The sequence below is a fragment of the Myiozetetes cayanensis genome, unplaced genomic scaffold (genome assembly GCF_022539395.1).
Source record: "Myiozetetes cayanensis isolate MyiCay16 unplaced genomic scaffold, myiCay2020 scf13, whole genome shotgun sequence".
Taxonomy (NCBI): domain Eukaryota; kingdom Metazoa; phylum Chordata; class Aves; order Passeriformes; family Tyrannidae; genus Myiozetetes; species Myiozetetes cayanensis.
In genome coordinates this window covers 13,984,223-14,007,699 of record NW_026086937.1, presented here as the reverse complement: position 1 = coordinate 14,007,699, position 23,477 = coordinate 13,984,223, and the positions used below count along the sequence as shown (strand labels likewise).

The window sequence follows — 23,477 nt, the reverse complement described above, 5'->3', positions numbered from 1 at the left end:
TGCTTCCTCTTTCATGAGGTTTTTAAATGGAATGTATTACATGGAGTCTCACATGAAGAAATTCAAACAAGTTATATTTACTTCAATTCTGAATGGAAGCATTTACACAAATTCTTAATATAGTTTAACTACTCTGCTGAATCAAAAATTTCAGATAATTCAGATCAACTGTCCTGGACTGTATCAGGTAGACAAGTTTGTATATGAGGCAAACGTGTTTAACATTTTTCCTAAAATTTCCTCTGATACAAGCCACTTAAATACATCCAGTTCAGATATTGCTTTCAAATTAAGGCAGATAAGATTTTACTGTCCTCCTCTTGCAATAATTCCTAAGCAAGCATTCCTTCATTTTAGTAAATGAATTAGTACTAAAAGTAGAACAGCATAAAAGCCATCAAAGCTTGTCCTTTTCTGCTGTAAAATGTAGTTCAAGAATGTCTTCATCTATTCACTGCAGTTTTCTTGCATGTAGATTAATTAGATAGAAAGGACAAGCTTCTCATTCAGGGTGGTATCATTTGTTTCCTACTTAAAACATGGGAGCACCAAACACTTATATTATTTCTACCATTTGCCCAGAGCAGGAGGGAAATCAATTTTCAGATATTTTCACCTCATTAGATTTCTGCTGTTTACATTTTTCCCTCCCTAGTTCGCACAGTGGGCCAATCTGTAAAGGCTGCTTCACACCATCAAACTAACCCTTCTTTCAGACCCAAAGCTACCAGAAGCAGTATGGCAGAAATGTGTTTTTAATTTGTCTCCAGCAGTGACCTGAAGCCGTCTTGCAGAGGCAGGAGCCACACAACTGTTCAGCTGAGGAGATTCGAGTTTCGCCAAAACGTGCGTCACTCCAGAATCCCGGGACGCTTAAGCAAACACACTGCCCGGGTAGGTGGTGGTAAAGAGAGGCACGAGATCGCTTCCAGAGGTTACTTCTGATGCATAAATTGCAGTGCACCACATGGCACCATGAAATAAAAAGCCACTCCCACAGGTGTGCCACCGTTTTTCTGACGTCCCATAAGAAAGTCAATTTATTCTCAGAAGCCTGGTTTTCTCTCTGCTTACAAAGCAGGAATGTAATGCTTAGACACCTCAGTGGTAACTCAGATTTATTCCTGAAAAAATACTTTCTAAATAGGCTGTGAGGCTGCCCTAACAGCCAGTTCCACAGAATCAGTCCAGGACTCCTAGCCCACCATGGGCAAAAAACTGCACAGGACCTTGAACTCTGTAACAGTGACCCCACAGTAAAGTGGCAAAGTATATTTAGTCATATTTTAGCTAGTCTAGATTTTTAAGGCCTGCAGCTCTTTTGGAGGACTGCAGAAAAACAACTAAATAATCACTATGTTACTAATATGAGGTTATATTAATTAGTCGATATTTTCTTCTGACAAACAAACACACAGATTTAATATAGAGGGAGGGGTCTTGCAAAAGCTGCGGACGTTATGATGGTGCAGAAGGTTGACCACACTGAGAAAGGACACAAAGTAAGAACATCAAATTCCCATTCAGGCTATACCAGGCAGATGAAGTAGATGCCATATTCAAAGAGATGCCTTTTATCCAGACTAGTACTCAGAAGAAAAATTAAGACTGCAAGACAAATTCTGCCCCAGGATAGCTAAAGGTTCTTTTTTTTTCTGCTTTGGAAGTGCATGTTTCCTTCATCTGGCTTTTTAAAAAAATAAATGTCATCTGGGGGTTTTTCCATGCCCAGATCTGGTATGTTACACTTGTCTGTTCTAAGGCCCTGGTAACCCAATATGTTTAATCCCATACAAACAGTACCTGCCAAAAAGACATATTTGGATGACTCAGGAGGGCTCCTAGTCAGATCATCTGCTTGTAGGAATGCTAATGCCAGCATGAGAAAGATGGAGGGAATAAACATGGGCAAGATAAAGTTGCACCACTCCTTGTCCAAAACAACAACAGATTTCAGTCAGATTCAACTACACCTGTGTAACTACAGCCTAAATCAGTCCTCACTGCCCTCGGTATCCACCTTCCACACTAAAAAAAAAGGAGGAAATGTATCTTAAGAAAATATAAACATGAAAGCAAATAATGGCAGGGGGAATGACATGGCACAATCGTCAGGGCTGATGGGTTCTTCTAAGAACTACATCTAACTCCATTGCACTGTTCCGTTTCAGGTTACCCGTTCATTGTAACACACTTGGCTACACCGATACTGTGACTTTTGAGTACCTGTTATTCAACCTTTGTTACATTTATAGTCTCTCAGAGTTAGTATCCACAGAAATGAAAACATTAAATCCTCACAATAACAGCTGCCTGTATCGTAGCTACCTAGATTTGACCAAATACAAAACTGTATGCAACTGAAAGTAAAAAAATCATTTAAATTTGAAATCTCATTGGTATTTTATTTCCTTGGTCAGGACAGTGGGCAGGACAGGTATCATCTCAGAAATTAAGGCACACTTGTTCTAACAAAAGGCAGAGAATATTCAAGGAGCTCTATACCGTAAGATTGCTGTTCTTCATTTACAATAAGCCTTCTACTCTGACCCCAGTCGTATCAAGAGTAAGGTGTCACAAACGCTCCCAATGGAAAATGTATTTCTTCCACATCTGGAAACTTAATGTAAGAAGATATTTGTCTTTTCACTTTTCTTTTTAATCTGTCCTCTTATGGGTGGCTAGCAAACCTCCCCAGAGCAATATACTTTATTGCTTGTAAAGTGGAAGATCCCAGGCATTGTATTCTATTACCAATATAACATATTACGAGAAGTTGAAAGAACTATGAGCATGCAGAACATAATGGAAATTTAAATCAACTTGATCAGTAAATAATTACTCAACTATTTCAAGTATGTGACCTCAGCCAATGGAAGTTCCTCTGCCTACAATATTCCACTCCTTTTTTTGAAATTATCTTTAAGGAATGACAATGGTAATGCACTTTTAGGTAGGGAAGGCTTATTTATTAGGCACTGTTGTGGTTTTTTTCTTTGTTGTTGTTTTGCTTTTTAAAGGAGCTTAAAAAAATGAACTTGGTCTCATTTGTTTGGACTTACATTAGGTAGGCAGTTCTGTGATAACCTGGTGTCACAGGTCTCTGGAGAGGCTCATCTATACTTTGACGGGCACTAGAAAACAGCTTCTTCTTAGTTTTTGGAGTGTGAGTCATTATCTGATACACAGAAAATGAAGAAAAAAATTAAATCAGTGGAAAGGCAGGTAACTGGAGCCACAGAGAACATTCTATAGACACACTGCATCAGAAACTAAATCGCATTCTGGTGTCACTAGAAAAAACTGGAGGCTTTTCCATGACATTTTATCTCAGGTCATGTTTCCATCAGCAGCACTGGACTCTGGGACCTGAAAGGAATACAGTTACATTTATCATAGAATGGTTTGGATAGGAAAGGTCCTTAAAAATCACCTATTTCAAACTCCCCTGCCATGGGCAGGCACATCTTTCACTAGAGCAGTTGCTCAAAGCCTCATCCAACCTGGCCTCGAACACGTTCAGGGATGGGACATCCACAGTTTCTCTGGGCAACCTGTGCCACTGCCTCACCACCCTCACAGTAAAGAATTTCTTCCTTATATCTAATCTAAATCTCTCAGTTCAAAGCCATTCCCCCTTGTCCTGTCACTACACACCCTTGTGAAAAAGTCCCTCTCCAGCTTTCTTGTAGGCCCTTTTTAAGGATTGAAACCCCACAATAAGGTCTCCCTGGAGCCTTCTCTTCTACAGGCTTAACAATCTAACTCCCTCAGCCTGCTTTCATAGGAGGAGTGTTCCAGCTCTCTGAATATCTCAGATTAGTCACAGCACTCTAACTGGCATTCATATAAACTTTATGCTTTTTTTCTTAATAGCTTTTTGCCGCTTGAAGTAAGACAGACAATACTTGATCCGGCATAACGCCTGCAGGAGCAGTTAACTTTTCAACTTTTTTTTTTTTTTTTCCAAATAATTTCAGACCAGCAGAATGTTCCAGTATTAACCTGCTCAGTACTTTGCTTTGTGTGCCCACAGTGTCAGTGATGTAGCACTAGAACCCTAAGGCTCCCTGTAGCTTATTATTAAGACACAGCCTGACCACCCCATGTGAAAGGGTAGCTTATTTCTCAGACTTGTTCTACTTCTGAACAACAGCTCATGCACAGACTATGAAAGATTCAGACTGCTATGGGGGTAGCACCTGGCTCTTCAAGCAACAAATCGAAGAAAGCGGTGAAACTACTGAAATTAAACACTTAATCCAGCAAATTAATTTATTTCAATAATCTAATGAGTGGTACTTACTCCCAAGTACTCGGTCGTTAGCAGCTTCTCTCCTGCAAGCTCTCCCAGCTGAGGCTGCAAAACCTCATCTTTGTCCAGATCCTCCAGGACGTCATAGTCCTCCTGCAACAGCAAAATGCAGGTTTGTAAGGAAGATTTAAAGCTAATAATATGAGGTCAGTACAAGTATCTTGGATGGGTACTTTAGGATATAAATATCATACACAAAACCTAAATGTAATCAACTTCAAGTAAAAACTACCAAGAATGCACTCTACTTATTTCTAGAATAACTATGGGTGATTCATCTTTCATGGAAGCTCTGCAGCTTCCACACATCAACAAGCCAGGAAATTTTAAAGTTTGAGGGGCTTCTCCAGCAAACAAAAACTAGTAAAACAAGAACAAGACAGTAATATTGCTTGTGTTTTGCTGCTAAAAAGAATTCTCTTCTGTCCTGCACAAGATACCCTAAATAAGACCCACTCCACAGGAAGAAAATGTGCTTTGCTTTTGAAACAGGTTGTGAGAGTAAATGTCAATGACTGTCAGAAAAAAGTAAATGAGAAAAAGTAAAGAAATCATTCTAATAAGATATATTGTAATAGAAATGTAGAGAGCTTGGCATAAGCTCCTTTAAAAACAACAACCACTGGACTTTAATGAGCCCCAGAGTACAAAGAAAATGAAAAGCAGTTTCACTTTAGTGAGATTTAGACTTAGCTTTAAATATTGAAAGTAAGAAATACCCTCTGCCACAAAGATCAGCCAGTAACACGGATGCTTGGACAGTGCTCTACAAAAAGAACGTGAAAAACATTGGAAGTGTGAACAGAGAAGGTATTTCCTAGAATGGAAATGGTTGATGACTGATTCCAGTCTTTGATGCAAAACAAGACTACCATTACTCGGAACAAGTAGGTGTTGCCTTCCCCAGAGCTCTGCAGGATTGCCTTTTCTTTTCAAGTTCATTGAACTTTGTATCAAATGGCTTAGACCCCATAATTTTTGATTTAGTTATTCTCATTGCTCATCACCTTCTCATTCATAGATGTCAAGCAGAGGTAAAAAGTACAGACACAAAGGGCTCAATTCAGTAGCCCAAGGCACCATCCAGTCCTGGTTTGAAATATCCTGTCTGGTCTTCCACTGCAGCTCTGAAGGGGCACAAGCATCCCACAGTCCCAAGTCACATCCCAGTCTTGTGCAGGTGTTTCTGATGCTGTGGTTAAACTTTAGAGACAGAAGATGCCTGCATGTGAAGAACTGTAGTACTTAGAGAAATACTGCCAATAAAATACACAGCGTTCCAAGGTTTAGAGTAAAATTTTTCCATAATGTATTTGTTCATGTGTGGATTTAATGAAAAACTTAATTCTTCTGTAACTTAGTTTTTCTGTAATTTACTAGATAGTTAATCCTCTTTATCCTCCTGAAGATGTATTCTCTAGATGCTCAGCCATAGAAGATAAGGCTGTATAGGACCTCATGAAGATGTTCAATCTGCCTTTCTCTCTAAGGCAAGATAAATTACCATCAGCTCCTAATTACCTGAAAATCTGGGTATGTGTGAAAAATAAGCCAGATAAAGGGAGAAAGATAAATACTTGTAGACTAGGCAACAATGATCTGTATCAAGCAAAGCAAAAAAAAAGCCCAACAGAACCCCACACTCCAAAGTCCACAATATACTGTACGGGGGGGGAGGGGGGGAAGAGGAATTGCACAGATGAGCTCTATAAATAGGTCTGTTTTGTTAATGCAGCCAATTTTGCTCCCTGATGTTATTTAACATACCAGGTAACTGAGCCTGAAAGTGTCCCTGCTCTGTCTCCTTGTAGAAAACAAGAGCTTCGCCCAACGTGCCATCATTCCACTACTGAAATAACACAATTGGTGCCCTGTTCAGCACTGCTCACAGGCTGCAGCAGATGCTGGCAGCAAAGCCCTGTAATGTAATGGCTTGAAGTCCTGGGATTAAGCTCTCTCTCTTTTGATGTGCTCTCTAGCTGAAGTGTATTTTCACACTGCAGTTTACTGATTTTATTGCCAGGTGCTGAGTGACAGTGGATCAGAGGGTGTCTGATAAATCATCACTGTGCAGTTATCTAACACAGCTCCAGCTTGTAACTAAACTTTTGAATTAGAGCTACAGTATCACATATTCACTTTTACAAGCAGCTTTTTACGATGGTCCAAGTCAAATAAAAAGAAAATGTAAAGATCAAATACTGAAGATAAATTAAGTTAGTATTTAACAGACCAGTCAAGAGAGTATTAAGCACCAGAAAACACACACTGACTGTGGGTGTCAACACACCCCAGATGGCAAGGTCTCAAAGTTGGGTATGTGCTCCAGGAGTCAGTATATCCTGAGCTCTACTCTAGTGAACTTAAAGCTCACCAGACAAACTTAAAAGCCAATTTATTTCTGAATAACAGTATACACATTGACATTTTTTATTTGGCTTATATGCTCCAGTGTCACACAGTACAGAATCTTAAATTTCTGCGTGTATGATACCCTTAGAAATCCCAGAATTTTCCTCTAACAGGCTCAACCGCCTCTTGGCCACAGTGTTTAGGAGAAAGTAGTCATTACCACAAGATTTGCTCAAAGCCAGGAGAAAATTCATCAGGGCTAAATTAAACACAGATAAAAGCAAAAAAACCTCATGAAAGGTAATTCTAACAGCAAGGGGAACTTTCACATGCTCTTGGAAACAATAAAAACTGGGGTAAAACCCGCAAACTAAGGCTCATCAGCGTCTGTTTGTTGTTTCTGAAGTTCTAAAGGTGCAAGTATCCATACTGAGCAAGAATGCTAACATCATTAAGCAGTCTGAATGCATGTTACTAAATAGGCACTATTTGGATATCTTCTGAAATGCATTCAGTCTGCAATAGTTTAAAAGTTAAGTAAAGGCAAGACTGGTGATAAAGTTTTCCAAAACTTTCTGTTGCCAGATCACCATATCAGATGTTATCACCGAACCCATCAGAGAACAATAACTCAATGCAATTCCAAAACACAAAAGGCCTCCAAGCATTGAGGTAGTGAGTCAACAAATCTTTGTTTATTTAACAAAGTAACAACGTTTTGCTGCCATGCTGTTTGTAAAGTATATTTTCTAAACTGAGGGACTAAGAAACCAGGCGTCCTCGAAGCACAGCAGAATTATAGTTCCCAGGAGCAATAAGGATTTTAAAATGTGTTGCAATTAATGTTACACTTGAAAAAGTTGTTAATATAATGGTAAAACTAATGAAAAACTGGAATTGGACACTTCTCTGTTTCAAAAGCCTACTGTTATTTTTTGAGTCAAATAATAAGAACTGCCAGAAGCCCTTTTCAATCACACGGTAGTTCAGTGGCAAAAATATATTTCAAAATTATTTGACCTAGAGCCTTGGCTGGAATTGTGAGCAGCAGCAACTCATCTAGGGTTATGACTGAACAGGAGAATTCATCCTTTCACTCTCAAGAGCAGGTAAAGTGATGGAAGTGTTCAACATTATCACGCAATCCAATGCCACGCCTTTCAGGAAGGTGTTCATTATCTCTGTGTTTTCCCAACAAAAGACGGTATCCTTCAAAGAAGTGCACTGAAGTTCAAGCAATAGCACCACCATCTTGGATTCTCAAGATACACCTAAGACAATGAAAACCTTGGAATATCAGTTAAAGGGTGTTAAGCACCATTTTAAACAAAGGGAAGTTTTAGTGATTAGTCCCCAGGAAGCCAATCTCGCAGGGCAACCATTGATTTTGGTGGGAGGAGTGGAAAGATTACCAAAAAGTGACTTCAGGACTGCAGGAGGTGAAACAATTACAGTAATCTAATCCTATTTTTAAAAAAAAGTTTACAAACTTTTTTTAGAACAAAAGGGGGAGAGCTGATTGTTAAACAAAACTTCCTTCTAGCTCTAAACTTAGAATTTCCACACAGCTCTAAATTTAGGCAGAGTCACGAGGGCGATTTAGTTCACTGTGTTCACCAGCTATTGTGCCACAACACAGAAACCAGATAAATAATGCGAGCAGGACAAGGCTTCCCTGGCACTGCCAGGCAAAGGCTGGATCCTGCAAAGCAGCTGAGAGCACACCATACCTGTTACAATCGGGATGTTTACATTTTTATCTGCTTTCACAACATAAAAGGCTCAACGTGCACCCTGCAGTAACAGGGTAAGTTTTAGAGGGTACCACGGTTATCACCAATCACTATAATTTCCATTACTGTGCAATGAGCTACTGAACACAACCGACTTAGTAAATTTTATACGTCTTATTCTTTGTTGGTTGAGAAAAAAAAAGTTTTATCTAAAAACTTGCTTTTCAGTAAATATGTTCTCTGATAACATTTTTAATACAAGAACATTTTGCGATTAATTAACTCTCAATATCATTGACTTCTTCAGGGCAAAATACATGCTACAAATGTATGTGCACATATACACACACCTAAGTATGCCCAAATACTGTCCCAGGGACATCTATCACAGTTGTTCTTCTACATTTCTCAAGCAAGACTTCTCAGTAAAAGAGAAAGGCAACGTGGTAGATTTCTTTGAGATGAAACTCCCAACATAACAGCCCACATTGTATTTTCAAGCCCCCGCTGTGTACTTATGCCTATGCAGAAATGGCAACATCATCAGTGAAGACTGGGTATAACATTTCCCTCATGATTCACACATTGCTCTGCTTCTTAATTTAGGTGATCAAATACTCTGTGTTGTCTATACCCATTAATCCATGAAGACAGTTTCCTAAGAAATGCTGAAATTTTGGTATAAAATTCATTTATTAGTAGAGGTGGAAATACACAGCTAACCATGTTATATTTATTAGGATATAGTTTCTCATGCTTACCTAATTTTTTTAAATTTTATTTTATTTTCTCTCAGGACTTATTATGTGTAATTACTGTTTTTCTTCATTACATTCAGGCAATTTATTAAATATATTTCAAAGTTTCTAAACAGCAAAAGAAGTCACACCCAGAATAGATAGTGATACTTTAAGAAAAAGTGACAACCTGTTTATTATATTGGTAATATACAGGTTCGTTTGCTTCCTTTATTTTTAACTGCTGAAACGGGTCTGCTTGAAAGCAAGATTTCTACTGCTACAGTAACTCCTCATCTCTTCACTTGTGTCAAGCTATAACCCTTTAGTTATCACAGCGGTGGTGAGTTGCCAAAATAAGAGTAGGACTTCAAATGAAGAAAAGGTAATGGAAACAGACCCAATTTTCTTGCTAATGCAAGAATAATCAAATAAAAGGAAAAAACAAAATCAAAATCCACCAAAAAAACAAAGTCTGGTTTATTGACATAAACATTTTCTGGCTAGAAGGTTAAGAATTTTTCTAAAAGGTGTCAGAAGGATTTTGTACTTACTTCCTCATCCTCCTCTTTCTCTTCATCATCAGACACAACAGCATCATTTAATGGCTCTTCTAAAAAGAAAAAGCCCCAAAATTATGTAAGTTCAGTTGCACATGCACAACTTAACAGAATCTCAGTATTACCCCACTTTGACAAGAGCAAGATTTAGCTTGTTTCTCATACAGATGCCCCATTCTTTTCCAGACAACTACTGGAATCATTTGCTCCTATAAAGCATTCTAGAAATCACTGAAAAAAATTCATATTTGGAAAAACAGCAGACATAGAAACACTCTGGAATTTTTATTTTCTCATAAAATCCACTGTGATGTCTCACTGTATTGACTGACAAGACCTGAATAGAAGAGTGTGCACTTGCTAGTTTGTCTATTTTCCAACTAATTTATAGTAAAAGCCCCTACTTCTCCCTACAAACACTTCAATATTATACTGCTTCTGTACATAAAAAGTTAGTACTCATGTAGAATACTTCTAAATTTCAGACAAAATTATTTCCTTGGAAAAAGAAGCCAGGCTTATGTTGGAAAACTGCATTCACGTGGACTCACCAATCAAAGCCTCTTAAAAATACCATTCCCAGGTAGAAGAGGAGCAGTTCCATAACCCTGATGAACAGATTTTATACAGTGGCAATATAGTGCTTAAATACTTTATTTGTTCTTTCACAAGCTACAACTGTAATTTCTTCTACAAGCTAGAACTTTAATGTTTTTACCAGCTAGAACTGTAATGTCTTCTCATTCCAAAAGCCAAAGAAAGCAGTCAAACTTGTTCTATGTTTACTGTACAGAAAGATTTAATCAGAATTGATCTCCTTTTCATTATTTGCTCTCTCTTTTTTAAGTCTTCCTTTCCGTCACAAGGAACACAGAATAGAATAAATGTTCCACCTCCTCATACCTGTCTGTATTAACGCAGCATCAACATCAACATATTCTCCAAAAAGGATGGTTTCGGTTCCCTATTCAGGATAAGCCATTTCAGATAAAGCTACACCTCAATAGAGCAAGAGATGGGCACAGACAGACCTAGTCCCTAAATCCTGTGTTACAAATTTGTATCACATTTTTGCAGTTGACAGAAGTCTCTCATTACTGTGAGGCCACTGGCATGAAAATAAACAGTCTAGGTCATTCTATTTATGGTCCCAAAACTCTGGAATTGAGACCTACTCAGCCTTTTGTTTCTTCTTTATAATTTTAATACAAAAAGAAATTTTAAAATACATCTTTCAAATCCTGACATTCACTATTCACCCCCTCTCAGACCATCACAGTATTGTTATTTTTTGAGGGTTTACACGCCAACTGAAAACATTAGCTTTTTTTATGGCTTTTGTGAAAGATTTAAAGCTCTGATAGCTACATCTGTTCCTCTGACCTGAATTGAGTTGCTTGATAACAAATTCAATCTGTCGGTTCATCTCTGCATTTCCTTCCTTGATAAAACAGCGCAGAATTTCTTCCATTCCCTGGATGTAGCAGAAAACATTGCTAGATCAGTATTTCATGGGATCACACTGAAAGAGTTGTGTTAGCTAAAATCTCTCTCTTTTTTTTTTACTGTCAGGAAAAACAGAGGCAGTGTGAAGCAAACCAGTGTCCAGCTCCAAGTGCTCCCTACCCAAAAGGTATACCCTCTCTAGATTGCTTCTAGGTTTAAACACAGACATATCCATAAAGAACAGCAAATTTTCATAAAAGATCTGCTGCTTCTGCCTTCTGAACTCAGTACACAGTAGTCGTCAGAACAGGGCAAATTTGCACCCACAGAGACAACGGTGCAAGGTTCAGAGAGGGAAAACAAGAGAGCAGAACCCACTTTGACATTAAACCTGCTCTCTCTTTATGGCTCCTTATAGGGTTGATGTTGTGTCTTTAATCATTTAAGATGACTTCCAATCCTCTGTGTTCTGTGAGGTGAAACACCTCACATCAATTACGTCTGCATAACTCTCTGGGTTGGTTCTTTAGATACAAAGGCACGCTGCCATCCCAAGGAGCAGCTTCCTCAAATCCAGAAGTTAAAATAGTCATTACCACTCGACTAACTTTCACAGGAGGTCAATTGCCAGTTCTGAAACCTTCCTCCTGCTGCCTTCCCCAACTAACTATATCTATACCAGGAAGAAGTAAAAGCAGTAAGAGGAATTCATCCTCTTAGTGGCTACTCACTGGTGCAGAATGAGTTACATAAGGGGAAGAAGTAGAAGGGCAGATGAAAGCATCTCCTGGGTCACATGGAATCTACAAAATGCTGGAAGGACACACTATTCTAAAATATTCTGATTTATAACTTAGACAGAATCCCTCATGCTGCTGGGGCTCCACTTCTGGGAAAAAGACCAGCAAATATGGCAAAAGCATTTGAGACATACATTCACACTTTCCTGAGCATCAAAGGGGAGGGCCTCTTGTGTGTTTGCTTCTCAGAATGCCCTGCTCAGCAGGTCCCTGTGAGGGCCATCTCTGGCACAGGCACTGATCTCTGTGCAGCACTTCTTACCATTGCTCTGGCTTCTTCTCGGATAGAAGGGATGACAAGGATGCTGTACAGTATTCCATTCACATATGTTTGGATCTAAGAGGAAGAAATACTCGTATCACTAAGAAAAACTCTTACACTCATCCCAGTGGACGATAAGCAAAATGTAAGAGTGAAAGTGCAGAACAACTACACTTCAGAGAGTTAGACCAGGCTAGACTGGACTTGCAAAAATTCCTGCTTGGGAAGCAGTGAACTTTCAGGATGCAAATATACTGTGATACAGATCTAAATCAGTATTGCTGTGTGCCAATTTCAAACCCTCTGCCTTCCAAAAATGTATTCTTGCAAATTGACCTAGCCATTTAAAAAAGAAAAAAAAAAAAAGAATAAAATGAAAAAGTAGAGAAAAGCAGAAAAAGGTTAGTTTCTGATAAACACAAGTGGAAGTACAAAAAATAGGACAAAGAACAGGGACAAGACCCTGTCAGCATGAACTCAAGACAAGCTTCAAACATTGTAGCCTTAGGCAGGATGATAAAAGCTGTAGCAGCTTCAAACAGTCTGCTGCCTGTTACTGTCCCTCAGGAGAGGCAAAAAGCCAGCCAGCATGAAACCTCTGAAATACAGTTAGTGAAAAGCCACCAGATCTGTCAAACACACTTTATCAGCACTTATGTGACCCTTTCTATTGGCCAGTCACTTTTGCAGTATTAAGATTTTCAGTCATCCTGTCTATACCTTTGGAAAAATGAGCAATGAGCTGGACTGGGAGCAGGGGAAACAAGGGTAGATAAGGGACTGGGATTTACACAAGGATTCCACAGCTCCTCAGGAAGCTCTCCTGACACTCAAGAGCACTGTTTTCTACCTTTGATAATAAAACTTGTGTCAGCTGTGCTGGAGCAAACTGGGTTGTAAGAACGTACCCTGAGAGAAAGCTCAAAGTCATTTTAAGGCGCAGACTTCAACAATATGGTAGCATTTTATAAGTATTCCAGTCTAGGGACTGGGATGTTATTTTGTATTAATATGTATTGTATTAAACTTTCATCATTCACAAAAACCAAGCTAGTGAAAGAGTTCAATAAAGGTATGTCAAGTTTCATCTTAATCAAAAGAACTGATCTACATCTTCTAATGAATTTATAAAACACAGACTAAGCATTTCATTGAAATGTATTCTCTATTTTCAGTTTAAGTCATAAACAAAAAACCCCTGATGACTCAGTCATTGCATATAAACATAAGACACTAGAGTTTATATTTCATTTCTAGCACAAGTCCCCAGACACCTTGCACAATCATCACGGAATAACTCTATAATAACCTGGTAAAAATTTTGCCTCCTTGAATTCAGATTTGTACAATATTTGCCTGCATTTCCTCCTGCCTTGAATTTTCCTCCATGGTTAAAGAAGCGCCCCTCTGCAGAGACAGCTGATGCAATGTTTTCTATATTAGACAGCAGGCATCACAGGGATGTGCTGAAAAGTATTAGGTAGAAATAACCTATAATTTTTAGCATTTTCCTCTGAAGTAGTTCGATTTAGCATCTTAGATGCAAGTGTGTCCAGAGACAGAGAAGAAAGGAATCACAAAAGGGTTAAGTGGCAGGTCAAGTGAAGTCATAGATAAAAAGATATTAGGGCTTGAATGAAAGATAATTAGGGCTAGAATGTCAGGAGTGTAGTGTTTTCTTATAGCATTCCTTAAAACTACCAGCAAATGTTGCTTCTTTGCACCTAAGGTTTTGCATAATGGAATTGCACCACACATTGCTCATCTCATGAACTAGTTAAGCTAGAGGTGATTTGGTGCGAGATGAAATTTAAACAGCATCAGAAGCTGCAATCAAGAAGGCACATGGACTGCATGGTAACTATGCATTTAGAAGACTTCCATTCTTAGCTGCCCACATTTGTTAAAGGAAGACATACTTTTGGCTGGAAAGACCAGTGCTCAATGAAATAAAATTTAAGGAATTGTGAATTTTAGGAAAATTTTATGCAACTTAATTACATGAGGATCTAACAAGGGAAACAAAAGCAATTCTTTGTCCATTTTTTTCCTTTCTTGTTTTTGCTTTTCTTTTTAATATTTAATTTTTCCTTCCACATTTTCATTAACCCAAAATTTGCTGTACAAATACCTCCTGATTCTCATGGCCAAGAAGATCAGAGAGAACTTTGAGCACATGGTTTGCAATCGTTGCACACATTTTCTTCCCTGAAAAGGCAGAACACACAAATATGCGTGGAAAAATATAACTGATCAGAGCAATACTGTTGCTTGTTCCTGACAAATGCTGAATAACTGAGCTGAAATCAGTGAAGTTACTCTGGAGGTGTGCAGTTGTAATCTTTTATCTACAACAAGCAGACCGATTTTCCAACCCTTTTACCTTACTCTCCTTTTTAAAAGGAAATTTACTTTAAGCTCTTCTTTCAAATCTCCTGGGTGTAGACAGGACCCTATTTTCTTGGGGAGAATCTCTGCATTGCAGAAGTGAAGCAGGTAAGTATTTCACTGAACAAGGTGAAGTTTGAACTCCTCCCTCTCCGTTACTCCTCAACCCAATTCTTTCCTGCTTACAAAGAAATCTCTTACACAGACTGTGTAAGTGGACACAAAGTGTCTTTTGAAAAGTGGGCCTGAAATGTAGGAATGGCAGCCTTCATTGATATGAAAAAATAATCAAATCTTAATAGGGTTCCGTTGCTTATTTCCTTGCTTAATTCTTTAGGATTTGGTGAAGCTAACCTCCGTAACTGGGATTCTTGGGAAAAGAGATCTGCTCAAAAGCATTTTAGTTATAACACTCAAATATCTCTGGTCATGTAAATCGCTGCTACTGATTATAGTCACTTGAAAGAATCCTGGTATATCAGGAAAAAAAAAAGATTCACAATCTTCCCTATCCATTTCTTGGAATAAAGTTGTAATTCAAAATGTACGACACCTGCACTCCGCAGACAAAGATTCAAGAGCAAGGCAACAGAATACTCCAGGGTGTAATCAGACAGGCAATCTGTATCTTTTAGAACATCAATCAGCCAGAAAATGAGCCCATCTTTGATCATCGCAGACTGCAGTGCACGCCTAGGATTAAAAAAACAAAAATCAGATCACAAATCACAAAAATCAGATCACTGCATAAATAGTTTTCAAATACATTTATAGCTAGTGTAAGCAGGTTAAAAACACACTAGCCAGCCAAAAAAAAAAAAAATCCCAAATCTACCCATTTTGGCAGAATCATTAAACTAAGTAATTAACAAAGCCTGAAGAACCTGAAGATTCAGATTCCCATAAGTTAGAGGAGTAAAACGCTGTTGGATAGGTTGGGGGGGAGTGTGTTTGTCTTTGTTTTGTTCTTTTTAAACCTGCAAACTGCTGAGGTAAGTTTCTTCATTGTTTTCTAAGGCTTCTTATTCCACCTAAAATGGCATTTTCAATTGTCTTTTAAAATTGGTTTAAAAAACCAGCTACACACAACAGCTCCATAAAACAAATTAATTACTTCTCCTGACATAGGTAGCCACAGAACTGTAGCACTTTTGTACTGTTGATTTGACAAATGAGGTTTTTTGCTTGAATTTATTTGCTCTTTTCTCTAGAGATTTTTAAATCACATGTTCTCTTAACTCAACCTGTATTTGCCCTCGAAGAGTACACTGAATAAAGTGCCAGGTGGCCAACTGTGATCTACAACAGAAATTCCATGCTTTACAATACAAAAAAGAAGTATATATTGGTAGAAAGGTCTTATTGAAGCATACAGTTTTTAACAACATTATTTCCAAGAGGCAATAAGTTTAAATTGCAAAGATCAAAGAAGGTATTTTCCTAGTTTTAGTCCTGAAAGCTCACATGCTTTCTCAATGCTGGATATTGCAGCAGGTCTATGGCATGGACTAAGCAAAACAAAGGAGCATCTGACCACACATTAAAAGAGTTTCCCTCATGTCAAAAATCTAGAATTAACCTTCTATAAGATTAACTGTTACTCTTCAGAAAGTAAAAAACTTTCAAATTTTCAGCAGCTTAGTGCCTAGACCCCAAAATACAAACTAACTTCTACTAACAACTGCTTTAATAGAATTATCACTTTCTGTTTTAGGATTTCAAGCAGTAGGGTATGAAGATTTATTCTCTTTCATCACAGATACATACAAGGTATCCTGTCAAGAAGCAGTGCAGAATTTTACACAAAGCACATTTACATGTGCTTCATCCAGACAAGTTCTAAATGAAGCAAATCCAAAGGCAGCCCTCATTCATCAACGAACCCAAACACATAAACTCAAACAAAAACAAATGAACACTTGCAGTCTGAGTTTAGAAAAGAACTTGAATGAAAGTATCAAGTGCTAAACACATCCACCTCCTTACATTTAGTTAACTATTTAGGGCTGAATATTCCTCCTGAGTACTGTGAAAACAGAGTTCCTATGATCATATTTATTTGATAAACAGAGCAACATCATACCCTTTACTGCTTTTGCATATTTCTTTTGTGGTGGGCATTTGAGTCAGACTGCTAATGCAAAAGTGAGAAACAAGACAGCCCTTGCATAGACAGCTCCAGGAAAGAGGATCAACAGGATGAAGATGAAATCCCTGAAAAATGTTTGCAGAAAGGATAATGAAAACCTTATGTTTGGAATGTAATGCAATTCTTTTTTTCTGTGTAGGATCGTCAGAGGCTTCTACGTTAAGATTTTCTCTTTGTTCAGCTAAGGAAGACATATAAAGCACACAAGGCTGTGGCAGGAGATGTATATTTACTTGAGTCTGGACAGCTGGTAGGAAGTCAGGTTAATTCAGTCAGCAAAACTGAGTTCTCCTCCGTAATAAATGCCATTGCTTTCATCAGCCATCAGGGATTCTGATGATTGTTATGGGAAAATCAAGTGCTCTTCTTTCCTCCCTGAACAGAGCCTAACTAGCCTGCATTTCCTCTCCTGCTGTCACCACCACATGCTGTGCTTTCATCACCTGAGGCTGAATTTCTGCAGAGCCCCCAGAACAGTCTCCCATGTAAGGGAATCCTTGTCTTCAGCTTTCAGTCTCTCCTCCAGCACTCGCAGCACTGTTGGGTTCTGAGAAAAGTAGACACGACCTAGTGCAAAAAGCGATGAAAGAACAGATGCTGAGATATCAGCTAGGACAGAAAAGCTCCCTCTCGTTAGAAAAGTAAGCAGGATTGACCTCGGTTCCTTCTTGACAAGCCACAGTCTTGTGCCAAAAACCAAACACACCTGCACAAATGAAGTTGTGTACCAGACCAGTTGCCATCATTCCACACACCTGGGGCATTAGAGGCCCACACCTGCCAAATCAGTACCACACAGAATCCACTGTTTCTGTTTCAGTACATGCTTTCTGATCTATCACAATTTTGTACACTCAAGGAAAAGGACAGGGATGTCCAAAGAGCTTGGGAAAGCCCAGTGCCCTGCTGCTACTGACTTTAGGTGGGATTTCAGTTTCTAGCAATAGTTAGCTCCAAAATAGCAGCAAACCAAGGGCTAATTTGGGACAACTGGAGATACAAAGCTGGATATATAAGCATCTAAATAGTTAGCAGTGATGCACAAAGATTTATTCAGGTGAGGATCAGGAAAATGTAAGAACAGATGCAGTAGCCACTATTGAACAGCCTGGTAGGAGGTCTGCTCATAGAGCCTCTAATGAATGGGGATTTTTTTTTTTTAACCCTCATGAAGAGACTGAAGACTGTATTAAAGGCACCACCCAGGTAAGTTCCCACATAGACCACAAATCATCAAAACAAGTCAGAAATGCTGAATACACTGTGTCAAAATGAAAATTTTCCACATACCAAATGCATGTAATGAAAGACAGGGAATCCTTAGAAAAAGGGTGCAAACAAGGCTCTCAATTTTCACATGCAGTGACATGGACTTGTGAAGCACCTATAAGCCAGCATTAGATGAAAATGCTACCTTATTTTTTGCAGTGAATCTTTTACCTTCTGCCAGTGAAGCAAAAGCATTGATGAGTCTTGCCATATACTGTCTGACTACCTCACTCTTGGAATTTAATAATTTGAGGACACTTCTCTGAAAAAAAAAAGCAAACATTAATTAAATCTCACTAAAAAAGGAACGAAGCAAAATTAGTTTTCTATAATGTTTTGAAAGCGTCATTAAATTTACACAGCAAATAAACTCTGAATGCATACTGATATCTTAAGTAACGTCAATATAATTTAAATTTCTTTTTTATTGGCAGGGGGCTGAGGGAGAAATGGAAAATGAACAAATAAGCAAATCACAGCTTCTCAGCTCAGTCTGTTAAAACACTGGTGTAGAGTGGGAATATAATGAGCCAACACAGTTCAGTTAAAGCTGGTATCTAAAATTAATATTAGGTCAGTGAAAAAAAAGCCCACAAAGCAAACAACTTAATTTTGTTGATGAACTTAAATGCAGTAAAGCTATCTGAATAAGAACACTTTTGTTTGACAATTAAGAGTGTGCAAAGCAGCTCAGTAACTTACAAAAAAACGTTCCAACCTATTTCTAATCTGTTTTATTTCAGGCATTAATTATAACTTCCCTCTTACAGAAATTTACAGGGAGAAAAAGAGATCGCTGATTTAATAATCCTTTAACTTTTGTAGAGGTACAAGTTACTGTTGCACTGACAATGGAGCCACAACATAACAAGTAGACCCACTGCCTCCAACTTCTGGGGAACTCAAATAGGCACTAAATTCACTACTACAAATGAAAACAAGTTGCACTTTGGTGTTTAGCAACAGTATTGGATAATCAGGGACTGAAATAACCTGTCAAGATCAACACACTGGCGATTCCCCTTTCTAAAGAAGGGGACCAAACCATTTCAAATTCACAGAAGTACCGCTGAACCTGTTATTGCAGGTGCATAATGACATATCCATAACAATATCGGACTGAAGTCCTAACTGAGTTCTTATCGTAAATCAATGAAATTAATTGAGTGTATTATTTAACAATACATAATCATTCAAAAAGGATCTGATAAGCAAGAGGTAACTCATAAATAAGGGCCTCTGGCTTCTGCTCAACTCACAGAAGTTAAGCACCAGGAGAGGTGATAAATTTCCATTTGTCTACAAGAACTGTGTCTACACTGAGAGCTCTTGTAATGCAAAGTTTTGCCATCCACATTTAAAGACTAGGATGTAGAAGTCAAATGTATCACCTGAGATCAGCATTACTACCTTTTTTTTCCCCTCCCCTTTCAGAGTGCAATAAAGTTTTATGATCAGCACTTTACAGACAGAAATGAGCAGTATCACACAGAAGTTGGACAACTGACAACTCTCAGTTCCATCTGACCTGACAGTTGCTGTGACAGCCCAGGAGATCATTACTGATGTAGGCTTGCAGGACAGTGTCTCTCTGTTCTCCAGGATATGATGTTGTCAAGCGCTAAAATAAATAACAATAAAATAAACCACTCAAAAAACCCCCACCCAAAAACAAAACCAAACCAAAACAAACAAAAAAAAAAAACCAACAAAAATAAGAGGTAGTGCAGACTGATGACCCCTGAAGATTTTAAAGGTGCTGATACTCCATAGCTGAGAAACTTTTTCTCACAGGGAATAGGAATTCAACCTCAGTGATCTAAGGGAAAGAGATGAAATGAACTGACCTGACCTCAGCTTAGTGATCCATTACAAAACTGTTACTTGGCAGCTGTCATTACTGTCCCTACAGGAAGGATACAGCATTACTTCCCATAAAGTTAAAAAAGCCTCTCTTAATAGCTACAGATGTGGTGTTTTTCTAAAGCCTCTGAGACAGAGCACTGGGATAGAACCACCACTGGTCAGCTCCAATGGATGGGTTTTTATGTGAAAACGGACATCGAACCTTGGTCAGAATTCCACTATTATCATCTTTCACATATTTCATCTGTCACTTTGAACCCATCAACTTCCTTTTCAGCAGGAAAATGTAACTTCCTGTTGTCACCTGTAATTTTTCTGAAATGTCATTACAGAATCCAAGCCAAACAAAAGGCAGGCTCCTGTAAAATACCTTGATTATAAAGGAGAACTGTAATTAGAGTCAGATATGTCTTGGATACAGCAATATTTATATAAACATAAACCAGGGCAATATATGGAAAAAGGAACTGCCTCAGACAACAACAATTTATTTGAAAACATATCAGAAATTACTTCCACTGAATATCCCAGGAATCTGGGAATTCCTTATGGATGAGAAGGACACTGTTACACTACAAATAGATACCTACTGCCCTGGGCTGTCTGCATAATCTCAAGAGCCTTAGCAAACTTCACTGACAAAGAGAGAAGTTGCCTGAATTGATCACCAGAACAACCATTTTGCTTGCAAAATGGGTCTCAGTTCTGGATTGCTCCAGAAAGGGACCTATTTCTTTATTTCTCCAGAGGCCCTCTCCTTACCCAGCGCAGAGCCTGCAGTAAGAAGGCCTTGAGACGATCATTCCCTGTAATCAAATCCTTCTTCAGCTTCTCATAATCCAAAGAGGGCAACAATGGCACATCCTGCATCTTCCTAAATGCGAACGGGAAAGACATTTCATCAAAACTCTCTCGCCTTGTTCAGTGCAGCTGATGTTACTGAGGTGAGAAGAGCCAAAACAGGAAGTCTGCTTAGGAAAAGAGCTTCCACATTTTTACACTTTGGTTACTTTTATTGTCTGTTAGAACAACAGACTTGTTAATCTTGGGCATTTTTTTTAACCATGCATGCAGCTCACTTACCATCATAACCTGCAGCCACTGACAACTAGCCAGCTGATGATCTGAGATTTCTAGCGGCACCAAACAGTACAGTAACATCTTTCCTTCCCCTCCCCTGTGTGGACCACAAAGGCATGATGGCAGCAGCTCCTGCCTTTTAGCACACAATTATAAACAGATGCAGTAACAAGCTGCAGCTCCAACTCCACCTCTAAGCCCTCATGCACACAGAAATGTTTTCTCCAAGGCAAAGGTGGTGGGTGTGTGGGGGCTGAATGGATTTCCACAGCCTGAGATTTAATACAGGACCACTTTTTATGCATCAGTACTACCTTGTTATTTTGAGTTTTAACACAGCAAAAGAAGTTTCCCTAAACAAAACTGCTTCCAGTCAATGTTTTAATTTTAGTATTTAAATACAGTAGACTAAAATGTTTTACTATCTTTCCATCTAACCACTTTTCAAAACAAATTTTACGTCATATGTGTAACTGCCCCATTATCTTGTAAACAACAGAAGGATCAAAACAGTGTCTCAAAAATTTAATAAAACTTCACTTTGGATATACCATCCCTATTTGATATTATAAGCTTAAATTTTTTAACTAAGTCCCCAAAAAATTAAACTTAAAACACCTAAAATTTCCCTTTTCCTGGATTTGTGAGAATCAAACCAATTACAACAACGGGACTGAAACATGCGGAAACAGTAAAAATACAGAAACAATCTCACAGGTGTGGAATGGCAGATTTACTGGGTTAGCAACATCCTGCTGTAATTAGAGTGGAACTGAAGCTGCTCAACAGAAGAGCACAGAACACTGTTCAGTGAGATCAGAGGAAGTACAGAGGAGGAGTGATTCCCATTTGCAGACACCTGGCAGTGCACTTCAGTTTACAAACTCCTCCTTCTCTTCTCCACAGATAGAAATGAAGCTCTGCAACAAATACTTACACAGGGGCTAAAGATGCTCTTAACATTGTGGAAGCCTGGATCAGAAAAATAATAAAAAAAGAAATTACAACAGATTAGTCCAAATTTCACATCAATGTTACTAATGAGGTCCACTGTGAATTCTTTCACTGAGCTTCTGCTGTTCTTTTCCTATAAAACCTGTGCTGCAAACCCAGAAACACAGCTAAAGAAAGAGTACTTCACTATTTATCTTTCTTTTCACTTAAAGTGTTTCACAGGTAAAAAACTCTTCTTTTATGATCTGATTATGTTATCCTCACACTCATACTCCACAAATTATCTCCACTTCAGGCATTAAAAAAAAAAAAATTACTTGAAGCTACTGTCTAAAGCCTACTGAGGAAGATGAAGAACTTGCAAAGCACATTCATTGATTTAATAAATGTTCATACCTTTATGTTGCAATAATATTTCACTGAAGACCCAGCACATTTCCTGTGTCCAAATTTACTGTAATTCTTTGTTTCAACACTAATGTTTTCAAGTGCCTGTTGCTACTAAAATATACCCCTATGTATAAATATTAATATGCAAAGAAAAGACTATGTATTGTAGTATGGAAAAGACCAACATGGAACAGCATGTAATTTCTCCGTGGTTCTGCCTAAGATACATCCAGTTGAATCCTGGATATTTCCTCTCTGGTGCACTGGGACACAGTGCATATACAGGCACCACTGCACAAGTCAAAGCTTAGAAACATCAACACAATATAACAGTTCCACATAAAAGTTGTCTGCTTCAGTAAATATTTTTTGCTAGAGTTAATTGTAGGTGAGCCAGGAAGCAGCAATTGTGGCATAAAAGTGCTTCATATCATGCATTCATGATGTCAACTACACAGCATATTTGCAGAATATTCAATGTCATTTCTTTGTGCTGATCTCTCTACTCACTTTCTAAAAATCTCTCATTACCACTTATGCTTGTAAAACTGGTCTTTTCTTCTGACCGAGCCTCTTTCAGTGGGAGCTATATAATCAATGTCTATTGTCAGATTTAAAACTGTGGGATTTAGGAGACAAAAAGCATGAAATACCATAGAGAATATTGAATTACACCAGCTGACATATTCTTGAACACACTACCTCATGGGTACCCTCCTAATACAAGGAACTGCTCTCTTAGATGTGAAATAAACTTGTATGCATATTGGAAAGCATTTTATATTGTCAATACTTGTTCACAATAGACAATTAACAGGTCATACACCTCAAAAGTAATTTGTCTTGACAGCAGTTCTCACATCAGAGTTTATCCTACACAATACAAGTCTTTCATTTTTCTGTTACATATCTACCCCTAGATTGTTTTCTTCTTATTTATTTGTATTCATTTTCCTTAGTATTTTTGATAAGTATAAAGAGTCAGTTTAAATAAAACCGTTTTCCCAGTCAAAAAACTGACATCTTGTACCTGAATGTGCAATGAAATCACAAATCATTTTTCTTGCTTTCCTCAGCACCTTTCTCCATTAGAGGAAAACAGGAAAGAAAGTGATTATATGATTATAGCACTTTAATGCAAAAGAAATGACAGAGCCCTTGAAGATGAGAAGGTCA

At 38.2% G+C, this 23,477-nt stretch overlaps 1 protein-coding gene across 3 annotated transcripts in view; it reads right to left on the bottom strand.

The window, feature by feature from the left end:
• The window catches only part of ARMC9 (armadillo repeat containing 9), a 65,022-nt gene that overhangs the window by 13,922 nt on the left and 27,623 nt on the right, over positions 1-23,477 (bottom strand). For all 3 annotated transcript variants that reach the window (XM_050307847.1, XM_050307846.1, XM_050307848.1), the window contains 12 exons: positions 21,895-21,929; positions 20,640-20,751; positions 19,540-19,632; positions 18,183-18,273; positions 17,186-17,309; positions 15,147-15,286; positions 14,337-14,413; positions 12,206-12,280; positions 11,081-11,171; positions 9,692-9,750; positions 4,307-4,408; positions 3,063-3,178 (listed from right to left, as the gene is read on the bottom strand). In XM_050307847.1, the coding sequence (XP_050163804.1) occupies positions 3,063-3,178; positions 4,307-4,408; positions 9,692-9,750; positions 11,081-11,171; positions 12,206-12,280; positions 14,337-14,413; positions 15,147-15,286; positions 17,186-17,309; positions 18,183-18,273; positions 19,540-19,632; positions 20,640-20,751; positions 21,895-21,929 (1,115 nt within the window). The remainder of the gene's footprint in view (positions 1-3,062; positions 3,179-4,306; positions 4,409-9,691; positions 9,751-11,080; positions 11,172-12,205; positions 12,281-14,336; positions 14,414-15,146; positions 15,287-17,185; positions 17,310-18,182; positions 18,274-19,539; positions 19,633-20,639; positions 20,752-21,894; positions 21,930-23,477) is intronic.